The sequence below is a fragment of the Callorhinus ursinus genome, unplaced genomic scaffold (genome assembly GCF_003265705.2).
Source record: "Callorhinus ursinus isolate GAN/ISIS: 27379988/994484 unplaced genomic scaffold, GSC_fseal_2.0 scaffold2, whole genome shotgun sequence".
NCBI classification, from domain to species: Eukaryota; Metazoa; Chordata; class Mammalia; order Carnivora; family Otariidae; genus Callorhinus; species Callorhinus ursinus.
In genome coordinates, this window is record NW_027397064.1 from 57259476 (window position 1) to 57279521 (window position 20046).

The following is a 20046-nucleotide window of genomic DNA, read 5'->3' on the forward strand; positions in this document are numbered from 1 at the left end:
TCTCATTTATAATTCAACTGGTTTATGTGCAACTTTCTATATAGGGCTTTTTTTTTTTTTTTAAAGATTTTATTTATTTATTTGACAGAGAGACACAGCAACAGAGGGAACACAAGCAGGGGCAGAGGGAGAGGGAGAAGCAGGCTTCCTGCGGAGCAGGGAGCCCGATGCGGGGCTCGATCCCAGGACCCTGGGAGAATGACCTCAGCCGAAGGCAGACGCTTAATGACTGAGCCACCCAGGCGTCCCTATGTGCAACTTTCTGAGTGAAACTCTGTTGATACAGCTATGGGTTGAGCATAACCAGAATTCCAAGTAAACCCTTCTCTTTAAGATACTGTTTTAAAACAAAAAGAGTCACTGGAAAGGCATTTTTGTTTCCACCAGTCAAAAGAAGCCTCTAACATAACCGCAGAAGCAGGTAACTGGGGCGGACAGGTCCCGCACGGCAGCATCCAGTGTGTAAATACCGAATGACACTGCAAATGTTCAGTGAGTGGCTATCGAGTTTGTGACAGTAAGTGAAACTACTTGATGGAATGATTTGTTAAGCATTTGTTAAATCCCTCAGAACAGAACGAAGGGTCGGTAAACAAGTCCAGAGAAAACCTCATTCACCAACAGAAATGTTCAGGCCCATCTACTAAGAGGTTGTGCACACTCGAAAGAAAAGCTTCTTAATAATGTAAACAACATTTGCAGCCTTGGAAAGGTTGATTCAAACTATGTTTAACAGGAGGGGGTCAATGAGGAATGAGTGAAAGGGATTTAAAAAGATACAGGAAACATGGAAGTCACTAATATCTTTGATAGTTTGCCTGTGAAAGTGAATTGGTCCTTGGTTACTGGGACTGAGATTCTACTCTGGTTCAGGAAACCCAGTGACGCCCCTGGCTCGGTAAGGTTCAGGAAGGAAGCAGTGTGAGGTTTGTTTTCATACGTGAGATAATCCTGAAACCAAAAGTTCACTCTATCTGGAACCCATAGTTGTCTTTCAGATCAAACATTTCTGGGATAGGGAAAGTCCAAGACTTGGGGAGAATTTTCAAAGTACAAATGCTACACCAGAGCTTGGGGAGTGCTACTAAAATGAGCCTCTAAAGTCTCCTAGCTCACATGCAAAAATAATTTAAAAACTATAACCGCCTAAATATGTGTGTGTGTATCTAAATGCACAGGCAAGCGAGGATGTGAGAAGTGTGGTCTCTTGCTGACTCACTGTGACCACTCCGGCCCTGAGGCTTCCTTTCCCTCCCTCAGGCTCCACACAACTTTCTCTGTGGACTGAGCCCCGTTGTGGATGGAGTGCATAGTGGTTTTACCATTTGTAAAGGGTTGTAAAAAGCAAAAGAATACACAACGGGGACTCCTAGTGAGCCTCAAGTTCTCAAATATTTACTCTCTGGTCCTTTACAGAAAAAGTTTGCTGGTTCCTGTTCCACAGGATAGAACACTGGTCCCAATGCGCAGGCAAAGTCCAATTTACATTACCCGAAGTTGGTGTCTAACACCGTCTAACACCGTGCCTGACGCGATAAACACATTGTTGCTTAAAAATGAAGGAACATAACTTCCTAAGAGAAAACATCTCACTAAAGTTTGAAATTGCAACAAATTCCCCCATTTTCAGACCTCCCCAGCAGGTGATTGGTAGGATGGTCAGAATGTAGTAACTTTTGACATAGGGAACCAGTTTTAGAATCCAGTCTCTTCAGGAACTTATGTTTCTTCATCTTTCAATGAGACTTATTTGATCGCTGTCTATAGTAGTTTATAGCCTTCAGTCTTAGAAATACCCAGAATTAAGGGAAATGAGATATTTAGCCTGAAGCTACTGTTGTCTTCCAACCTTTAAAATTCTAGCCTTTTGGGGCGCGTGGGTGGCTCAGTCATTAAGCCTCTGCCTTCGGCTCAGGTCATGGTCCCAGGGTCCTGGGATCGAGCCCCACATCGGGCTCCCTGCTCAGTGGGAAGCCTGCTTCTCCCTCTCCCACTCCCCCTGCTTGTGTTCCCTCTCTCGCTGTGTATCTCTCTGTCAAATAAATAAATAAAATGTTTAAAAAAATAAATAAATAAATAAAATTCTAGCCTTTTGCTAAAAGCACGTATCTCATTCTTGTAATGACTTTTTCCAATAGCCAATAAAATTCATCTCTATTATATTAAATTAATTTGGTAGGGCGCCTGGGTGGCTCAGTCAGTTAAGCATCTGTCTTCAGCTCAGGTCATGATCCCAGGGTCCTGGGATCGAGCCCCAAGTAGGGTTCCCTGCTCAGCGGAGGGCCTGCTTCTCCCTCCGCCTGCCACTCCCCCTGTTTGTGCTCTCTCTCTCTAATAAAATCTTTAAAAAAATAATTAATTTGGTACACATAAGATATATTATAATTTAGAAAAAGTTTGCCAAAGAAAACAAGCCCAAGACTTAAGTAATGAAGCCAGCAGTAAATCCTGAGAGGCTGATGGCCTCTAGAGAATCAGGAATACATGTGACAAGGCAGGTCTCCTCTTGGGCCATCAGCTGTCACTTTCAGTAGAAACCACAGAAGTCCGGGAAGAGGAGGCATGGGGGTTTGGGCCAAAATCAGTCTGCTCCTTTTCCTGTTATTATGAAAATATCCTTTTAAGAGTAATAATATAAATATAGAGGTAGTATGATTGAGAGATGAGACCCGAAGAGAAGGAGTGTCAAATACTACTTTGGACTTTTTAAAAGATACACAGTATTTTTAAGGATAAAAAACAACAAATAAATTCCTTCTACCACCAAAGAACCACCGTGCCCTTCTTCCCCTCCCACCCTACTGTTCCCCCATTCCACTTACTTCTTTCCCTCTGCTTATTCCTCGAGAATGATCCACCTCAAAACCCTTCCTCCAGAAGCTTCTGCTCCTTAAGGGAGTCTTTCCTGTGGCTCCATTCCCTGAGCATCCCCACCCCCACATTATCCTGTTTCCCTCTGTGCTGCTCTGTTGTGATTTTTACATACCTTAGAGTTATGCCTCAGAGAGTCACACTACTTTGTAAGACTGGCAGCAGGCTTGGACAAGGCCATAAAAGCTAAGTACGTTTTCTTCTGTACTCTCCGGAAACTCACTAATCATTTTAATAGTTGACATTCAAAAATCTCCTGTAATTCACTCATGAGGCAGACCTAGTGTGTTTTGAGCAACTTACTACAATGAAGTCCTGTTCCAGATGACCCACGTTTCCACTGACTTAACACAGACACTCCACAGTCGTGCGTCCAGCCCAGGAAAGCACTCTCCACATGAGTGCATCAGGCGCGGCATTATTTTAGGTTCCATCTAATTGCTCTTTGGAAGTAGCATTGGTTTCTTCTCAACACAGGACAAAATAACTCAGATGCAGAAAAGTGATCAAAATGAACATTCTGGCAATTAGGAAGTGTTCTGTCTGTGGCCATTGCTCTAGGCATTCCACGGGAAACAGCACCGTTGTCTTAAAATTGTGTTAAATTGCTGTATCCCACTCCTGGAGGTGTTTGCTTTTTTAGATTTCCCTGAGCAACAAAAAAAAATTAGAAATGAACTCACCACACCATAGGAATATGTGTCACAAGTTTCAGACACAGGGAGACTTTGGATAACTTCTGGGGCCATCCATGGGAAAGTTCCAACCAAGGACATGTGTGTTGTATGGTTATGGAACCGAGAGGCACCAAAATCGCATATCTGAGAAAAGAAAACAAGTATCAACTTTCAGCCACTGATTAATAAAAGAATTATCTGTCACAAAAACTTACATCTGAAGTTAACAAATACTTTTGAAAAGAATTAAATGAAGGAGTCCTACCTTCAATACCCCATCAGCAGCTATAACAACTAAAAAAAAAAAAAAAAAAAAGGAAAAAATTATGACAATCATCTAATTTATTTGAGTCTTCTTACACTGAAAAAAACCCATAAATTTCTACTTCTGTCTTCCATATGGCATATGAAAGGTAAAACTGAAGTATTTACTGCATTGAAGCTTTTGAAACAAGAACAAAAAACTAATTCCATGAGGTACTGGCTAAAGGCTTTCGAAACATGTTTAAACCAAATGTAGTACTAAGGTCCAGTAAAAATGACATAGGCTAGTAGCAGTAAAGAGAACCAAAATTTTTTTAAAGATTTTATTGATTTATTTAAGAGAGAGAAAGAGAGTGCTAGTGGCCTCCTCAGTACCCCACATCGGGCTCCCTGCTCAGCGGATAGTCTGCTTCTCCCTCTGTCCCTTCCCCATGCTCATGCTCTCTCTCTCTCTCTCTTTCCCCATGCACGAGCCCGCCATGGGACTGACCCTGGGATCATGACCTGACTGACAGATGCTTAACTGACTGAGTCACCCAGGCACCCCAAGAACCAAAGTTTTTACTTGGGTTCTGCCACTATACTGCCAGCACGGTACTGAGGAGGTCACTAGCAATTACTACTTCCTGGTATGTATCTTTTCCTCTCAACTGAAGAGTAATTTTCTTGTAGGCAGAGACAACATTCATTCATTCACTTATTCATATATTCACTCACTTAACAAATATTTGCCAAGTACCTGTTATGGGCGAGGCAATGTAACATGTTCTGGAAGAGGAAGGTGAGCAAGACTGGCTTTTCTCTGCTCCTGTGGAGCTTACAGTCTCATGGGAGAGACACTGAAACCAATGTCTATAGTCAAGTGGGACAATACCTAAAGCTAATATAATACTTTGTTAATTATACCGGAATTAACATTTAAAAAAATTTTTAAATATATAATTATGTGGGATAAATTCTATGATGAGAGACACAGAGATTGCCTTGGAATCAAAGAGCAGGGGTATCTAAGTCTAAGGAGGTCAGCAGGAGTTTTCTGGAAGAAATGGTGCTCACACGAAGACCTGAAGAACAAGCTGGGACTAACCAGACAGAGAAGCGCTATGGGAGTAAAGCATTTTTTAGGCAGAAAAAAGACCCTTGCAGAAGGTCAGGAGCAGAGGGAAACACAGGCAATTTTGCAAGGCAGGTGCCTGGTCCGGGAGGGCCTTTGTGAGAAATGGAAATCCAATGAACAATTTTAAGCAGAGAAATGAAATGGTCAAATGTGCAGAGGGGAGAGCATATGAGAGAACAGAACTGGAGGCAAGGAGATCACTGTGCACCCAAGTGGTTGTAGTCCAAAAGGACAAAAGGAAGCCCAGACAAAGGGCTATGGCACAGAACAGGAGAGGTAGACCAAGTCAAGAAACATTTAGGAGGCCAAATCAGGGGCGCCTGGGTGGCTCTGTTGGTTGAGCGCTGGATTCTTGGTTTTGGCTTTGGCTCAGGTTGTGATTTCACGGGTTATGGGAGCCCTGCGTTGGACTCCACCCTCAGTGGGAAGTCTGCCTCCCCTCTCCCTCTGCCCCTCCCCCTGCTCACATACTGTATCTCTCTAAAATAAATAAAATCTTTTTTTTAAAAATGGGGGGGCACCTGGGTGGCTCAGTCAGTTAAGCGGCTGCCTTTGGCTCAGGTCATGATCCCAGGGTCTTGGGATCGAGACCCACATTGGGCTCCCTGCTCAGTGGGGCGTCTTCTTCTCCCTCTCCCCCTCCTGTTGCTTATGCTCCCTCACTGGAACACTCTCTCTCAAATAAATGAATAAAATCTTAAAAAAAGAAAGAAAGAAAGAGGAAGAAAGGAAGAAAGGAAGAAAGAAAGAGAGAAAGAAAAAGAAAGAAAAGAAAAGAAAAGAAAAGAAAGATAGATCTAGGAGGTCAAATCAACTGGACTTAAGCAGTGGGGGGAAGACTCAAGGATGAAATCAAGTAACGAGGCAATACAGCATAATGGTTAGAACAAGATCTCTGCAATCAAACTGTTCCTTTTTATCTCATTTCTGGCTTAGGCAACTGGTATTGCCATTCATGGAGAAAAGGAATAGAGACATAACTTTTGGGGGGCAGAGACGAAATGAAAAGATCAATGGGGACATGATATATTTTGGGGTCCTACAAATATCTATGTGGCCTCTCCCAATAAGCAGACAGACACGTGGTTCTGCAGCTGCCCTCTGTCTGGGAGTGCTAATATGCAGATGGGGCTTTTATGGGAGTGGGTGAATAAGAGAAGAGGCGAGGAGACCCAAGGTAGACCTTGAAGAACTGTTCTGGCATTTCTTTCCTTTTTTTTTAAATTAAATATTTTATTCATTTATATTAGAGAGAGTGAATGAGCAAGCAGGGGGAGAGGCAGAGGGGGAGAGGCAGAGGGAAAGAGAATCTCAAGCAGACTCCGCACTGAGCGCGGAGCCTGATGTAGGGTTCCATCTCACAAGCTTGAGATCATGACCCCAGCCGAAATCAAGACTTGGAAGCAACTGACTGAGCCACCCAGGTGCCCGCTGGCATTTCTTTTGTAAGCCACACAGCGCCCTGAACACAGTAGCTGATCAATTCTTACTGAGCTACTACTAATGACCTTGGTAAGTGGGAAAAATAGACTCTTTGCATGAAATAGCCTAAGGGTAAATGTGATACTATATATAAACTACCAATTTTTTCAAATAAAGATAGAAATTCTGTTAATACCATATTCAGTTACTTTTCAAAAATACCTCTTTTTTTTCTCATTATAAGATTAATAAGTGCTTCATTAAAAAAGAACCTAACATAAAAATGTATAACATAGAAAATAAGAGTCTTGTTATTCTGTTTCAGAACAAAAAAAAAATTGCTAAAAGTTAGGTCAATATTTTTTCAATGTGTACGTGTTTTCCCATCAAGTAACCGCACAAACTGTAATTTGTAAAAATCCGGACACTCTCCATTGTTACTTAGTTTTCATAATGAGAGCATGGATAAATCTGTAACTTAATCATTCTCATCCCATGAGATATTCAAGATATTCTGATAAAACATTTAAAAAAGAGAAGTCAAATAACTTGTGTGGACTGAAATTCTGAGCATGAACTAAAAATCTATAGTCATAAGACTCTGATACTTCCTACTAGATTCTAGATTATTTCCTAACAACTTCCTATTAGCCAACGCATCTCAAAAGTGTTTAGCTCCAGGAAGTTTATGTCTATGAAGAGCCAAAGGATAAGTGATGACCTAGACAAAGGGGAGAACAGTCAGCCCCAGTTGCCAGGCAGGGTTGAGCTGGTGGTCCAACCCGGATGACTGATGAGTGGCAGCCACCAAGAACTTCCCTTTCTCCACCCCACAGACCTCACGGTCCCAAAAGCCCAGCAAGGACAGCTGGCCGGTCCCCTGCTTCTCTTCCTCCACTTACCATGACCACCCACTGCAAGGGTCACACTCTTAGCATGTACCCATTTTAACTGCAGTGATTGAAAGATTTAAAAAAAAAAAATAAGTAGTTCTCTTCCTCCTTACTTAGAAGAATTACTTAGAAAGCATGTAAATAAGTAAAACATGTAAATAAATTGACAGCAAGATTTTTTTTTTTTTTAAGTGGCAAGTTCTAACATTTACTTTAGCTAGTGTGGGCCAGCTAAATAATCCCACTCACTGCCTTTGTCCATTAACTTCCAAGTGACACAATAGAAAAAGCATTCTGTTACCTCCCTACTGAAAAGTAATAATGTCTAATCCTGCGAGACATTTTAAAATGCTCACTTTCTAAATTAAAAAATATAAGATCATAAATAAATTTTAGAGAGTACAGAAGAAGAGAAAGAAGAAAAAGAAAGCCTTTGCTTTCCAAACTCTGAAATGTTTTGATCATTTTTGGGCACAACGCCAGGTAAAATGACGGACATAAAAAGTTTACAGCAAATAATTCAGAAGTAAAAAGAACAAAACTCAAAACTGCTAGTACAGAGAACCATCTAAAAATAGGAGACTAGAAGTATATGACTACATGCTTTGATCTAGCAATACCTCTTCTAGAAAGTGATTCTAGAGAAATAATTAAAGATGTGTTAAAAATTTTTGCTGAGAAATATCAAGCTCAACATTTTTTATCATAGAAAAAAATGTAAGTAACCCAAATGTCCACATTCTGTGCTACTGATACAATGGAATACTATGCAGCTCCTTGAAATAACAAAGAATTCTGATATTTATTAACAATGGAAAGATTTTCATGGTATCAGTGATGAGTCAAAACATCAGGGTACAAAAGATATGAAAAACATGAGCCTATTTCTATAACAAGGTGTATGTATTTCATAATAAAATAAGTAAAATAAAAACATAGGACTACATTACCATTTCGTGACTTGAGATCTCTGTGAATCACCTTGACAGGAGCCTCCATATGTAAATAGTGCATTCCTTTTCATACAAGAAGGAAGAAAGGCTTTTAATATCATTTTCCAACATTGCATTAGTATTAACTTTCTATTTTAAAACATCAGGACTACCTTTCATATTTTTGCAAAGGATTCAGTAGCAGAAACTAAATTCGTGTGTTCTGTTCTTATATGATTGATAAAATAGAGACAGGATTTGTCTACATTAGGAAAATTTATATGCTAAGGAAAATTCATGTGCTTTAATCTCTTAGAAGTTAGAATTTGATTGTGGGTAAAGTTATTACAGTACTTAATAAGGACACCTTTTCTTGAGTCTGCACAAAAACAGCGCAGTTAACAACTGGAAGAAGTGCCCCAATGACTAAGGTATTCCACTACCAGCTGCATTCTAGATCTGCCAAAGTTCTGACCAAGGTTTTCAGCTTTCATTTGGATGTCTGCAGCTACCCAGTTGCAGCCTGGTTTATTTTCTCAGTACTCACTCCAGTAAGACCTTGGGAGAGGTGGAGGTGGGAGGGAACTGGTTGGATTCATAAGTTGTGGTTGGTAAAGGACTTTATGATCCTCAGAAAAATTTACAGTAGTTACAAAATAGTCTCTTTACAAGGATGAATCTTTGGGATAATCTATATTTAAATGCACTCCAAAATTCTCTCCAACATATTGAGAATGTATATCAAGTTACTTCAGTAAATTGAATGTATATATAGTTTTATTATTTTGAATAAAATATTATATTTTAAAATTATACTTTAAAAGACATATTTCATAGTGATCCTCTTAGTAGTATTTGACTCTTTTTCTGTATTTATGTATTGTATACCCCCTCAGAATAAAGCAAAGGAACATTTTCTATTGAGATATACTATTTCCTTTCCCTTTACTTCTCAAGTTGTCTTTTCTAAATAATGGAAGAAATAGCCTCCCCACTGCCACAACCAAACAAGCTCCTTCTGTTAATGAACTAGCCATTACATGTAATAAGTAGGCTTTGGTTCTTTTTCTGAGCATATGGAAAATTTCAATTTTATAAAGGCTAATTTTTTTAAGTAATCTATTTTTTTCTACCATTCTGATTCTTAGATATTGAAGGTCCTGTAAGAACAAAGAAAATTAAAAAATTTAAACTCCTGAGATACAAAGACATGACAGAAAAGAGTCCCGTTTACAAAAGTATCACTAATTTTAGCAATCTTAAACAAGACATAGCTAGAATACAGGAGAGCATTCTTCTAACACAAAGTTCTACACACTACACACTGAAGATTCAACAGCTACAACTTGGATAACTTTTAATAACTTCTAGGACTGAATTTCATAATTACCTCTTTCTTGCTTAAGAACTAAATTCAGGTAGAATCTGTTTAATTACCATTAGAGGCAGGGCTAGATAGGGTCTACACTGGCTGACAAGTAAAGATTTCCAAAAACAACACTCAGGTACTAAAGCTTTAAACAGAGGCATTTTCTTCCTTATGGCAGATACTATGAGAAAAAAATACTGTAAGTTATTTGTGTATAATGTATAGTATGCTTTTATATTTAGTGTGTATAAACACAGTAGTAATCACAATCATAGAAAAGTCTGTTTGTTTTTATAGAGCCATCCATAATTCTGCCTTATTTTTATTGCAAACAATGAAGAAGACTAAAAAAAACCCCACCACCATCAGTTTTAAGATTCACAGCTCCTAAAATAAAAGATTTGACTGGTGTCATTCGGGGGAGATGGGGAATCAGTGAGGACCCTTCTGAGACTGGATCCCGGTGCACCTGCTTGAACTGTTCCGCTTATACACTGGGGAGGGACTCACAAGACTTTCAGATGTACCTGCTGGTCCGCCCTCCACTTCCCTTTCTACCCAGAAAGGGGAAGCGCTTTTTTTTTCCTTTTTCTTTTTTTTGTTTTTGTTTTTGTTTTTGACTTTGAGGAGGTATTCTCTCGGCAGTGATGTTAAGCAATGCCTACTTCAAAATGCATGAATCAACTCTTATTTGAAATGAATTATTCATTCTTTGATTTCTTAACATCTTGTTGCTCCAGTGTCTTCCATCATGGTCAAACTGAAAGGTGCAGAGCTGAATGTGACACAGAATCAACAAAAATCAAGGCTTCCTACTTCATCTCCGAGTTCTGTGCACAGCTCTGCCACAGAGAGTTGAAGTCATTCTGAAAGCACTGATTTCTTCTTCCTTTTATAGGCCATTTTAAATAGTGTTACTCGTGACTATAAATAAGTAAGTCTCTTCTCTGCCTCACTCTGCTCACCTGGGGCCACATTCGAACCCGCCTCTCAGGGCAATTCCGCAGCCACAAGAAGGTGATTTTATTGCGCTGCAGTTGGACACACAGTCCCCTGCCCTCTCTCTCACCCCCCCCCCCCCCCCCGTTTATCTGGAGTTCCAGTCTGCTACTTCATTAGCCCTGTTCTTTCTCTTCTTCGTCCTTCTGACAGAGTGCCAGAGGGCTTGAGCGAGCCCAGGAATAACTGAGCTGATCTGGAGCCAAGGGACTTGCCCCTCAGACAGGGACTGCAATGGGGAAGGGCAGGGAGGGACAAGGTTTACAGGCCCAGGCCAGGCCGGAGGAGGGGAGTGCCAAGGAAGCTTCCAGAGCAGCGTGTGCACAGCAGGAAGCAGAGTGACTGATGTCAGTTGATTTGTTTGCTGTCTATCTATCCTAAGTGCCATTAAGTAATAACATGGGTGTAATTGGCTAAGCACCCTAAATGCAAATGTCTGTAAGGTGAAGTGCGTTCAGTCGAAGACTGCTGGGATATATATTTACATTTATGGAAGTGTTATTTCCACAATGCTTCTCGCGGCTCCCGGTGATAACGCACCCCCCCAGCTTACAAACAGGTGGTTCCTGCACACTACAGACTTGACTATGATGTTACATGAAAATGTCTTGAAGAATGTGAGAATTTAAGTCTGATTTGAAATGCTTGATGCATGAATACACAATTAAGTTAATTAACACAGCCAAAGCCTTAAGTACACCATCCTAAACATAGAGCTTATTATTCTTATAAGGTAATGAAGTATCGTTCAGCAGCAGCATTTTGCATGAAATTAAAAAAAAAATTTTGTTCACTTTCCCTATTTGAAGAATTTGGCAGGTGTTGATGAAACTTAAAACTGACAAGAAAATTCCCCAAAAGAAAGACTGTTACTTTTGGAAATCACTGTATGACTTCCCAGTGAAAGCCAAGTGTGAGTTGCTCTCCTTAGCGCTAAATATCCTTTTACTGGCTTTGTAAATAGATGCTTGTAGAGACTGGAGGAGCAAAATGCAAAGGAATGAATTGCCCTGGTAAAATCTGGACACACTTGCTTTCTAGGGGTTGCTAGAATACAAATGTAACTATCAGTGTTCATTATTTAGATTAAGTTGTTTCCAAAGCAACTTTGACAGTTATAAATAAAACTCAGAAACCTTCAGCTAGGCAAATGGAAAAAAAAAAAGAGATAAAAATAAATGGAATTTAAATTGCCTTAGAAAGCATTAGTCTATGCCAGAATTTATGAGGGAAAAAGAACTGGGCACCTTGTTTAGGGGTTCTGTGTATTAAAAATATTTCATTTCCAGGGTGATTTCCAAGTTTACATTAAATAGAAAATAAAATCTGAATTGCTTTCACATGGCAGGGCAAATAAAACTTTTTTTTCAAAGTGGTTACAGTTTTTACCATATTATTATGTACACAAAATGAGTAGGACTAATCCTACAATAAATCACGTTTTCTGGGTACTGAGTCTAAGTGGAGACTTGCGGAACAACAGAATTATGAGCTTTCCATTTAACGTGTCAAGGAGGCTGGTCAATTACAATGTCACAAAATGTGGCAAAGATGGCTTTGGAATGAATTATTCATTCTTTGATTTCTGGAATCAAATGAGAATCTAAAGTCTTATTTTTTATTGTTTTTACTGATTTCAATGAAAATCACTGATTTTGTTGGAACTTAGTTTTAGGGAAAGAAACAAAGTGAAGAGAGGGCGCCTGGGTGGCTCAGTTGGTTAAGCGACTGCCTTCAGCTCAGGTCATGATCCCGGAATCCTGGGATCGAGTCCCACATCGGGCTCCCGGCTCAGTGGGGAGCCTGCTTCTCCCTCTGACCCTCTCCCCTCTCATGATGTTTCTCTCTCTCTCTCAAATAAATAAATAAAATCTTAAAAAAAAAAAAGAAATAAAGTGAAGAAAGAAAAGGAATGCAAGAGTGGATAGGCAGTGACTTAAAATATCTATAAACCGCCCCCCCCTAAAAAGAGGGATAATGAGAGAGAGACAAACCAAGAAAAGACTCTTAACTAAAGAGAACAGATGTTTACCAGGGGCGAGGCTTGGGGGGTGTGAAACAGGTGAAGAGGATTAAGGAGTGCACTTGTTGTGATAAGGACTAATATACAGAATTGTTGAATCACTATATGGTACACCTGAAGCAAATGTAACACTGTTACATAACTATACTGGAATAAAATAATCTGTACAGAAAGTTGCAGAATTCTTGCTACTTGTAGTCTGAAAAAGAGTAACAAATCTTCAACCTTAAGTCACCATGTCATGAAGGGAAAACATGCCCCACCAATTCTGTAAGAATACAGGAAGCTTTATTACCTTTGGCTACATCAGTGGCCCAGGTCATAATGTGATCCATGTCCATCTCTTCACTTCTGTTACTGTTAATGTAATCATAGAGTGATCCCAGAGAAGCATATTCTAGTTTCAAAGAAAAAGGGAAGCATACAATTAAAACCAAGGGGCATTTCAGAAATAAGACTGTGTACACCTGAAACTAATATATATCAACTCTACCCAAATGAAAAAACAAAAAACAATAAAAAATAAGACTTTAAATTCTCATTGGGAAAATGTGTTAAAGAATTTACCAAAGGACATTAAAAGCACATAAAAACTGTTCCATGCTGTGGTTTCTAAAAGTTATTATCCTCCTGAAAAGAAATTTGTTAAAGACAAGACCACTGACAGAATGAATGGTAAAACTTCGACTCAGGATGAACTCAAGAGCCTTCTGGATGGAACTGAGAAACACAGGGAGGTGTTGGAAGAATGCATCTGAAACAAAGGCAAACACGTATATAGGTATTTCTTTAAAAACTGTCATTCTAATGAGACAGAGGAGATTAAGATATATAAGCAGAGCATTTATGTGACAAGGTAAACAAATCAATCCTTGTTACATCAGGATTTAGAAGAGCTCTCAAAACTTAAGCACACACACATAAAAACCACAAGAAAGTAAGAAAATTCCTTTAAAAATGGCTTTGAGAGCATCTGCCTTCAGCTCAGGTCATGATTCCAGGGTCCTGGGATCGAGCCCCGCATCCGGCTCCCTGCTCCGCAGGAAGCCTGCTTCTCCCTCTCCCACTCCCCCTGCTTGTGTTCTTGCTTTCGCTGTCAAATAAATAAAATCTTTTTTAAAAAATGGCTTTGAGATATAAATTACATACCATAAAATTCACCTACTATCAGTGTACAATTGGGAGATTTTCAGTAAATTGAGAGAGCTGGGCAACCACTACCATAATCCAATTTTAGAACCTTTCCAGCACTCCGAACAGTTCCCTTGTGCCTATTTGCAGTTAAGCCCCACTCTCAACCCCAGCCCTGCAGTCTGATTTCTGGCTCTACAAATGTACCTTTTCTGGATATTTCATGTAAATGGAATCATACAGTATATGGCCTTTTGTGTCTGACTTCTTTTCCTTCACAAGATGATTCCAAGCAATCCTTTCCATTGCTCAGTAACAGTCTATTGTGTGGATTTACCACAATTATTTTATTCACTCACCAGTCAACAGACATTTGGGCTGTTCCTGATTTTTGGCTATTAAGAATAATGTCCTATGAACACTGTGTACATTCCTTTGTATGGAAATAATGTTTTCATTTCTCTTGGGTAGATTCCTAGACGTGGAACTGCTGGGACATATAGGGAGTTTCAGTTTAACATTTTAAGAAACTGTCAAACTGCTTTCCAAAGAGGCTGTACCATTTTATACCCCCACTAGCACTCTATGAGGGCTTCAGTTTCTTCACATCCTTGCCAACACCTGGTACTGTCCGCATTCTTAATCACAGCCGTTTTAGTGAGTGTAATTCCAGGGGTATTTCGTATCGTTAACTGCACTTTCCTAATGACTAATAAAGTTCAACATCTTTTCATGTGCCCAGGAGCCCCGAGTATATATTCTTAGGCAAAATGTTTATTCCAATAGATTGCCTGCTTTAAAATTTGGTTGTTTTATTAACACTGAATTTTAGGAGTTCCTTGTTTATTCTGGAAGCAGGTCCTTTATCAGATTTATAATTTGTAAGCATTTTCTCACAGTCTGGAACTTGTCTTTTCATTCTCTTAACAGCACCTTTCAAAGACCAGAAATTCTTAATTTTGATGAAGTCAAATTCATCATTTTCTCTTTTATGGATTATGCTTTTGGTGTCGTATCTAAGAATTCTGCCTAACTCAAAGGTAAAAAGATTTTCTATTTTCCTTCTGAGAGTTGTACAGTTTTAGCTCTTAACACTTAGGTCTATGACCTATGTTGGGTCTATGACTTATTTTTTGTGTGTGGTTTAGGATTTAAAGATTTTATTTATTTGACAGAGAGAGACACAGCGAGAGAGAGGGAACACAAACAGGGAGAGTGGGAGAGGGAGAAGCAGGCTTCCCGCGGAGCAGAGAGCCTGACGTGGGGCTTGATCCCAGGACCCTGGGATCATGACCTGAGCTGAAGGCCGATGCTCAACCGACTGAGCCACCCAGGCGCCCCATGGCTTAGGATTTAATACCATTTTTTTACATGTGGATTTCTAATTGTCCCAGCACAATTTGTTGAAAATACTATCTTTTGGGATGCCTAGGTGGCTTGGTCAGTTAAGCATCTGCCTTTGGCTCAGGTCATGATCCCAGGATCCTGGGATCAAGCCCCGCATCAGGTTCCTTGCCTCAGCAGGAAGCCTGCTTCTCCCTCTGCCTGCCACTCCCCCTGCTTATGCTCTCTAACAAATAAATAAATAAAATAAAATTTTTTAAAAGTTTAAAAAAAAAAAAACTTTTACCCATTGAATTGTCTTGGCACCTTTGTTGAAAATCAATTATCAATCAGTGTTAAGTTTTTCCCCTAAATTCTTAATTTCGTTCCATTGGCTACATGCCTGTCCTTGGGCCGATATTACACATATCCTAATATCACTGATCACCACAGATTTATAATAAGTATTGAAATGAGTTAGTCTAAGTCTTCAACCTTAATTCTTTTAAAATTCTAGGTCTTTTGCACTTCTTTGTGAATTTTAGAATCACCCTGCAGTTTCTTATTTTAAAAAACCTGCTGGGATTTAGATAGGAATTATTTTGAATTTATCTATCAATTTGGGGAGAATTGCCACCTTGACAATAATGAGTCTTCCAAACCATGAACATGTAATGTTCTCCATATTATTTAGATCTATAGTTTCTCTCAGCTATGTTTTATACTTTTCATGATAAAAAGTCTTACACTTTAAATTTATACTCAACTATTTTATTCTTTTTGATACTACTGTGAATGAAATTGTATTTTTTTAAGATTTTACTTTTAAGTAACCACTACATCCACCATGGGGCTCAAACTCACAACCCCAAGATCAAGAGTCACATGCCCTACTGACTGAGCCAGCCACATGCCCTGAATGAAACTGTTTCTTAATTAATTAATTTGTGGATTCCTTGGGATTTTCTACATACAGGATCATGTCATGTAAGACAGTTTTATTCTTCCTTTCCAGTATGGTCTCCTTTTATTTTTCTTGTCTAACTGTACTCGTTTAGAACCTTCAGTGTAAGTATAATGTTGAATAGATGTGGCAAGAGCGGAACCTCACTGCCTTGTCCCCAGTCTTAGGGGAAGAACATTCAATTGCACCATTAAGCGTGACATTAGCTGTGGGTTTTTTTAGATGCTATTTATCAGGCTGAGAAAATTCCCTTCTGTTCCTACTCTATTGAGATTTCTAATGATAAATGGGTGTTGTACTATGCCAGAAAGTTTTGTCTTTTTATTCTATTATCAATTATAGTGACTTACATTTACTGATTTTAGATGTTAAACCAACCTTGCATTTTTGGGATATATTCCATTTGGTAATGGTATATAATCCTTTTTACAGGTGGCTGGATTCAGTTTGCTAATACAGCTCTTCCTTGACTTACAATGGGGTTACATATCAATAAGCCCATCATAAGTTGAAGATACAGTTAAGTTGAAAAATGCATCTAGGGGCATCTGGGTGGTATAGTTGGTTGGACATCCGATTCTTCGTTTCAGCTCAGGTCATGGTCTCAGGGTTGTGGGATCGAGCCCCGCACTGGGCTTTGTGCTCAGTGGGGAGTCTGAGGATTCTTTCTCTCCTTCTGCCCCCCTCAAATAAAATCTTAAAAAAAAAAAAAGTAAACGCATTTAGTATACCTAACCTACCAAACATCATGGCTTAGCCTAGCCTATTTTAAACTAAGTGCTCAGAACACTTAGATTAGCCTATAGTTGGGCAAAATTGTCTAATGCAAAACCTATTTTATAAGGAGGTGTTGGATACCTCGTGTAATTTACTGAATACTGTACTGAAAGTGAAAAATAGGATGGCTGTATGGGTACAGAACGGTGGTAAGTCCGTCAGTTGCTTACTCTTGGGATCGTGTGGCTGACCGGGAGCTGTGGCTCTTGCCGCCACCGACCAGCATCACAGGAGAACACCGTACCACATATTATTAGCCCCAGGAAAGATCAAACCTCAGTATCTGAAGTACCGAAGTACGGTTTCAACTGAATGCATATTGCTTTCGCACCAACATAAAGTCAAAAAACTGTAAGTTGAACCACTGTAGTTTGGGAACCTTCTGTATATAGTTAAGAATTTTACATCTATGTTCATGAGGGATATTGGTCTATAGTTTTCTTTTCTTAATATGTTTTTGTCTGGCTTCGGTATTGGGATAATACTGGCCTTATAGAATGAGTTAGTAAGTGTTCCTTCCTCTTTTATTTTCTGAAAGAATATGGGAAGGACTGATGGTGTTTTTTTCCATAAACATGTGATAGAATTCACTAGTGCAATCATCTGGGTCTGGGCTTTTCATTATGGAAATATTTTAAATTATTAATTCAAATTTCTTTATTATAGGTCTGTTCAGATTTTCTGTTTCTTCTTGAGTCAGTTTTGATAATTTGTATCTCTATAGGAATTTGTTTATTGCATCTAAATTGCCTAATTTGGTGGTATAAAATTGATGACACCATTCCCTTATATTCCCTTTAAATCTGTAGAGGCCGTAGTGCTGTCCTCTCCTTCATTTCTGAGTTTGCTAATATGTATCTTCTCTCGTTTCTCTTGGTCAATCTAGCTAAAGGTTTGTCAGTTTTAATGATCTTTTCAAAGACCAAATTTTTAGTTTCACTGATTTTTCTCTATTATTTTTCTGTTTTCTATTTTATCATGTTCTGCTTTCATCTTTATTATTTCCTTTCTTTGCCTTGCTCTGGGTTTATATGGTTCTTTTTTGTAGTTTCTTAAGGTTGAAGCTTGGATGATCAATGTCAGACCTTTCTTTTTGTGACACAGATGTTTAAAGTTATAAATTTCCCTTTAAGTATTACTTTACCTGCCTCCTATAATATTGTTATGTTGCATTTTTCATTTTTTTTTCTGTCCAAAATATTTTAGTCTATTGTGATTTCTTCTTTGACTCATGGAGTATTTAGAAGTGTGTTGTTTAATTTCCAAAATATTTGGAGGGATTTTTCAGATTTCTTTCTGGTGTTGATTTCTGGCTTAATTTTATTGTAGTTAGAGAACATACATTGCAGTATTCCAATCCTTTTAGATGTATCAAGATTTATATCAAGATTTATTTCACAGAGGCGCCTGTGTGGCTCAGTTGTTAAATGTCTGCCTTTGGTTCAGGTCCTGATCCCAGGGTCCTGGGATTGAGCCCTGCATTGGGCTCCCTGCTCTGCGGAAAGCCTGCTTCTTCTTCTTCCACTCCCCCTGCTTGTGTTCCCTCTCTGGCTGTCTCTCTCTCTGTCAAATAAATAAATAAAATCTTTAAAAAATAAAAATAAAGAGAAAAGCTTTATTTCATAGCCTAACTTACGCTATATTCTGGAGCATGCTGGATGTGTACTTGAAAAGAATATGTATTGTTTGTTGGGCTGAAATCAAGTATTGTTGAATTGCCTATTTATCCTTTAAATTCTGTCAGTTTTTGTTTTATGCCCTTTGGGGACCTGCTGTTAGGTATGTATACCTTTACAATTGCTATATCCTCTTAATGTACTGATCCTTTTATCATTTATGAAATTACCTTGTTCATTTCTAATATTTTTTCTCTTAACTCTATTTTGTCTGAAATTAATAGTTACTCCAATTCTCTCATTGTTATTGTTTCCACGGTATGTCTTTTTCCATCCACTTACTTTCAACCTGTCTGTGTCTTTGAATCCAAAATGTGTCTCTGGTAGACAGCATATAGTTGGAGCTTGCTTTTTTTTAATCCATTCTGGACAATCTCTGTCTTTTAACTAGGATGTTTAGACCATTCACATTTAATGTAATTATTGATATGCTTGATTTGATTTTGCCATATTGTTTTTACATGTCTCCTGTCCTTTTCAGTCATCTGTTCCTCCTTTACTGCCTTCTGTGCTGATATTTTTTATTTATCACTTTAATTCCTCAGTTGATTTTTTTTCTGTATTTTTTGAGTGGACCTTCTTAGTGGTGGCTAAAGGGAATATAAAATGCATCTTAATTTAGTACAATCTACTTCAGCTTAACACTAACTTAATTCTAGTAAAATACAGAAACTTTTCTCTGATACAGCTCCATTCCCTCCCTCATTTTTATGCTATTACTGTAAAATACATCTACATTTTTAAAAATTTAAAAATATAAAAAATTATTCCCTCCCTCATTTTTATGCTATTACTGTAAAATACATCTACATTTTTAAAAATTTATTTATTTACTGTAAAATACATCTACATTTTTAAAAATTTATTTATTTAAAAATAAATAAATTTTTAAAAATTTATTTATTTGAGAGAGAGAGAGAGTTGGGGGGGAGGAGCAGAGGGAGAGGGACAAGCAGACTCCATGCTGACTGCAGAGCCCAACGCAGGGCCCAATCTCACGACCCTGAGGTTATGACCTGAGCCAAAACCAAGAGTCAGACACTTAATCAACTGAGCCACCCAGGCACCCCATCTACATTTTTTAAGTAAGCAAAACAGTGTTCTAATTATTGCTTTATACAATCTTATGTTTTTAAGGATGTTAAGAGAAGAAATAAGAACAAATATATCCATGGAGTCTTTTATATTAACCTACATATTTATCATTTCCAGTACCCTTTATTTTTCCTTGAATTACTATCTACTGTCATTTTCTTTCTGCCTGAAGAATTGATTGCCTTTAGTATTTCTTGTAAGGCAGAATTAATAGCAACAAATTTTCTCATCTTTTATCCAAGCACATCTTTGCTTTTTTTTTTTCATTTTTAAAGGATAATTTTTGCTCATATAGTTTTTTCTTTCAGCATTTTAAATGTCTACTGCTTTTGGCCTTTATTGGTGTAGATAAGAAGTTACCCATTAATCATATTGTTGTTCCTTTATAGGTAAGAAGTTGTTTTTATTTGCTACTTCCAAGATTTTCACTTTGTCTTTAACAACACAGTTTGACTATGATGTGTCTAGGTGTGGATTCTTTTACACCTATCCTACTTAGAGTTCATTGAGCTT

The 20046-nt window shown here is 38.4% G+C and overlaps 1 protein-coding gene across 6 annotated transcripts in view; it reads right to left on the reverse strand.

The window, feature by feature from the left end:
* Window positions 1-20046, reverse strand: part of MAP3K20 (mitogen-activated protein kinase kinase kinase 20) — a 176724-nt gene that overhangs the window by 70604 nt on the left and 86074 nt on the right. For all 6 annotated transcript variants that reach the window (XM_025850184.2, XM_025850186.2, XM_025850182.2 and 3 more), the window contains 4 exons: window positions 12863-12964; window positions 8195-8260; window positions 3814-3842; window positions 3555-3692 (listed from right to left, as the gene is read on the reverse strand). In XM_025850184.2, the coding sequence (XP_025705969.1) occupies window positions 3555-3692; window positions 3814-3842; window positions 8195-8260; window positions 12863-12964 (335 nt within the window). The remainder of the gene's footprint in view (window positions 1-3554; window positions 3693-3813; window positions 3843-8194; window positions 8261-12862; window positions 12965-20046) is intronic.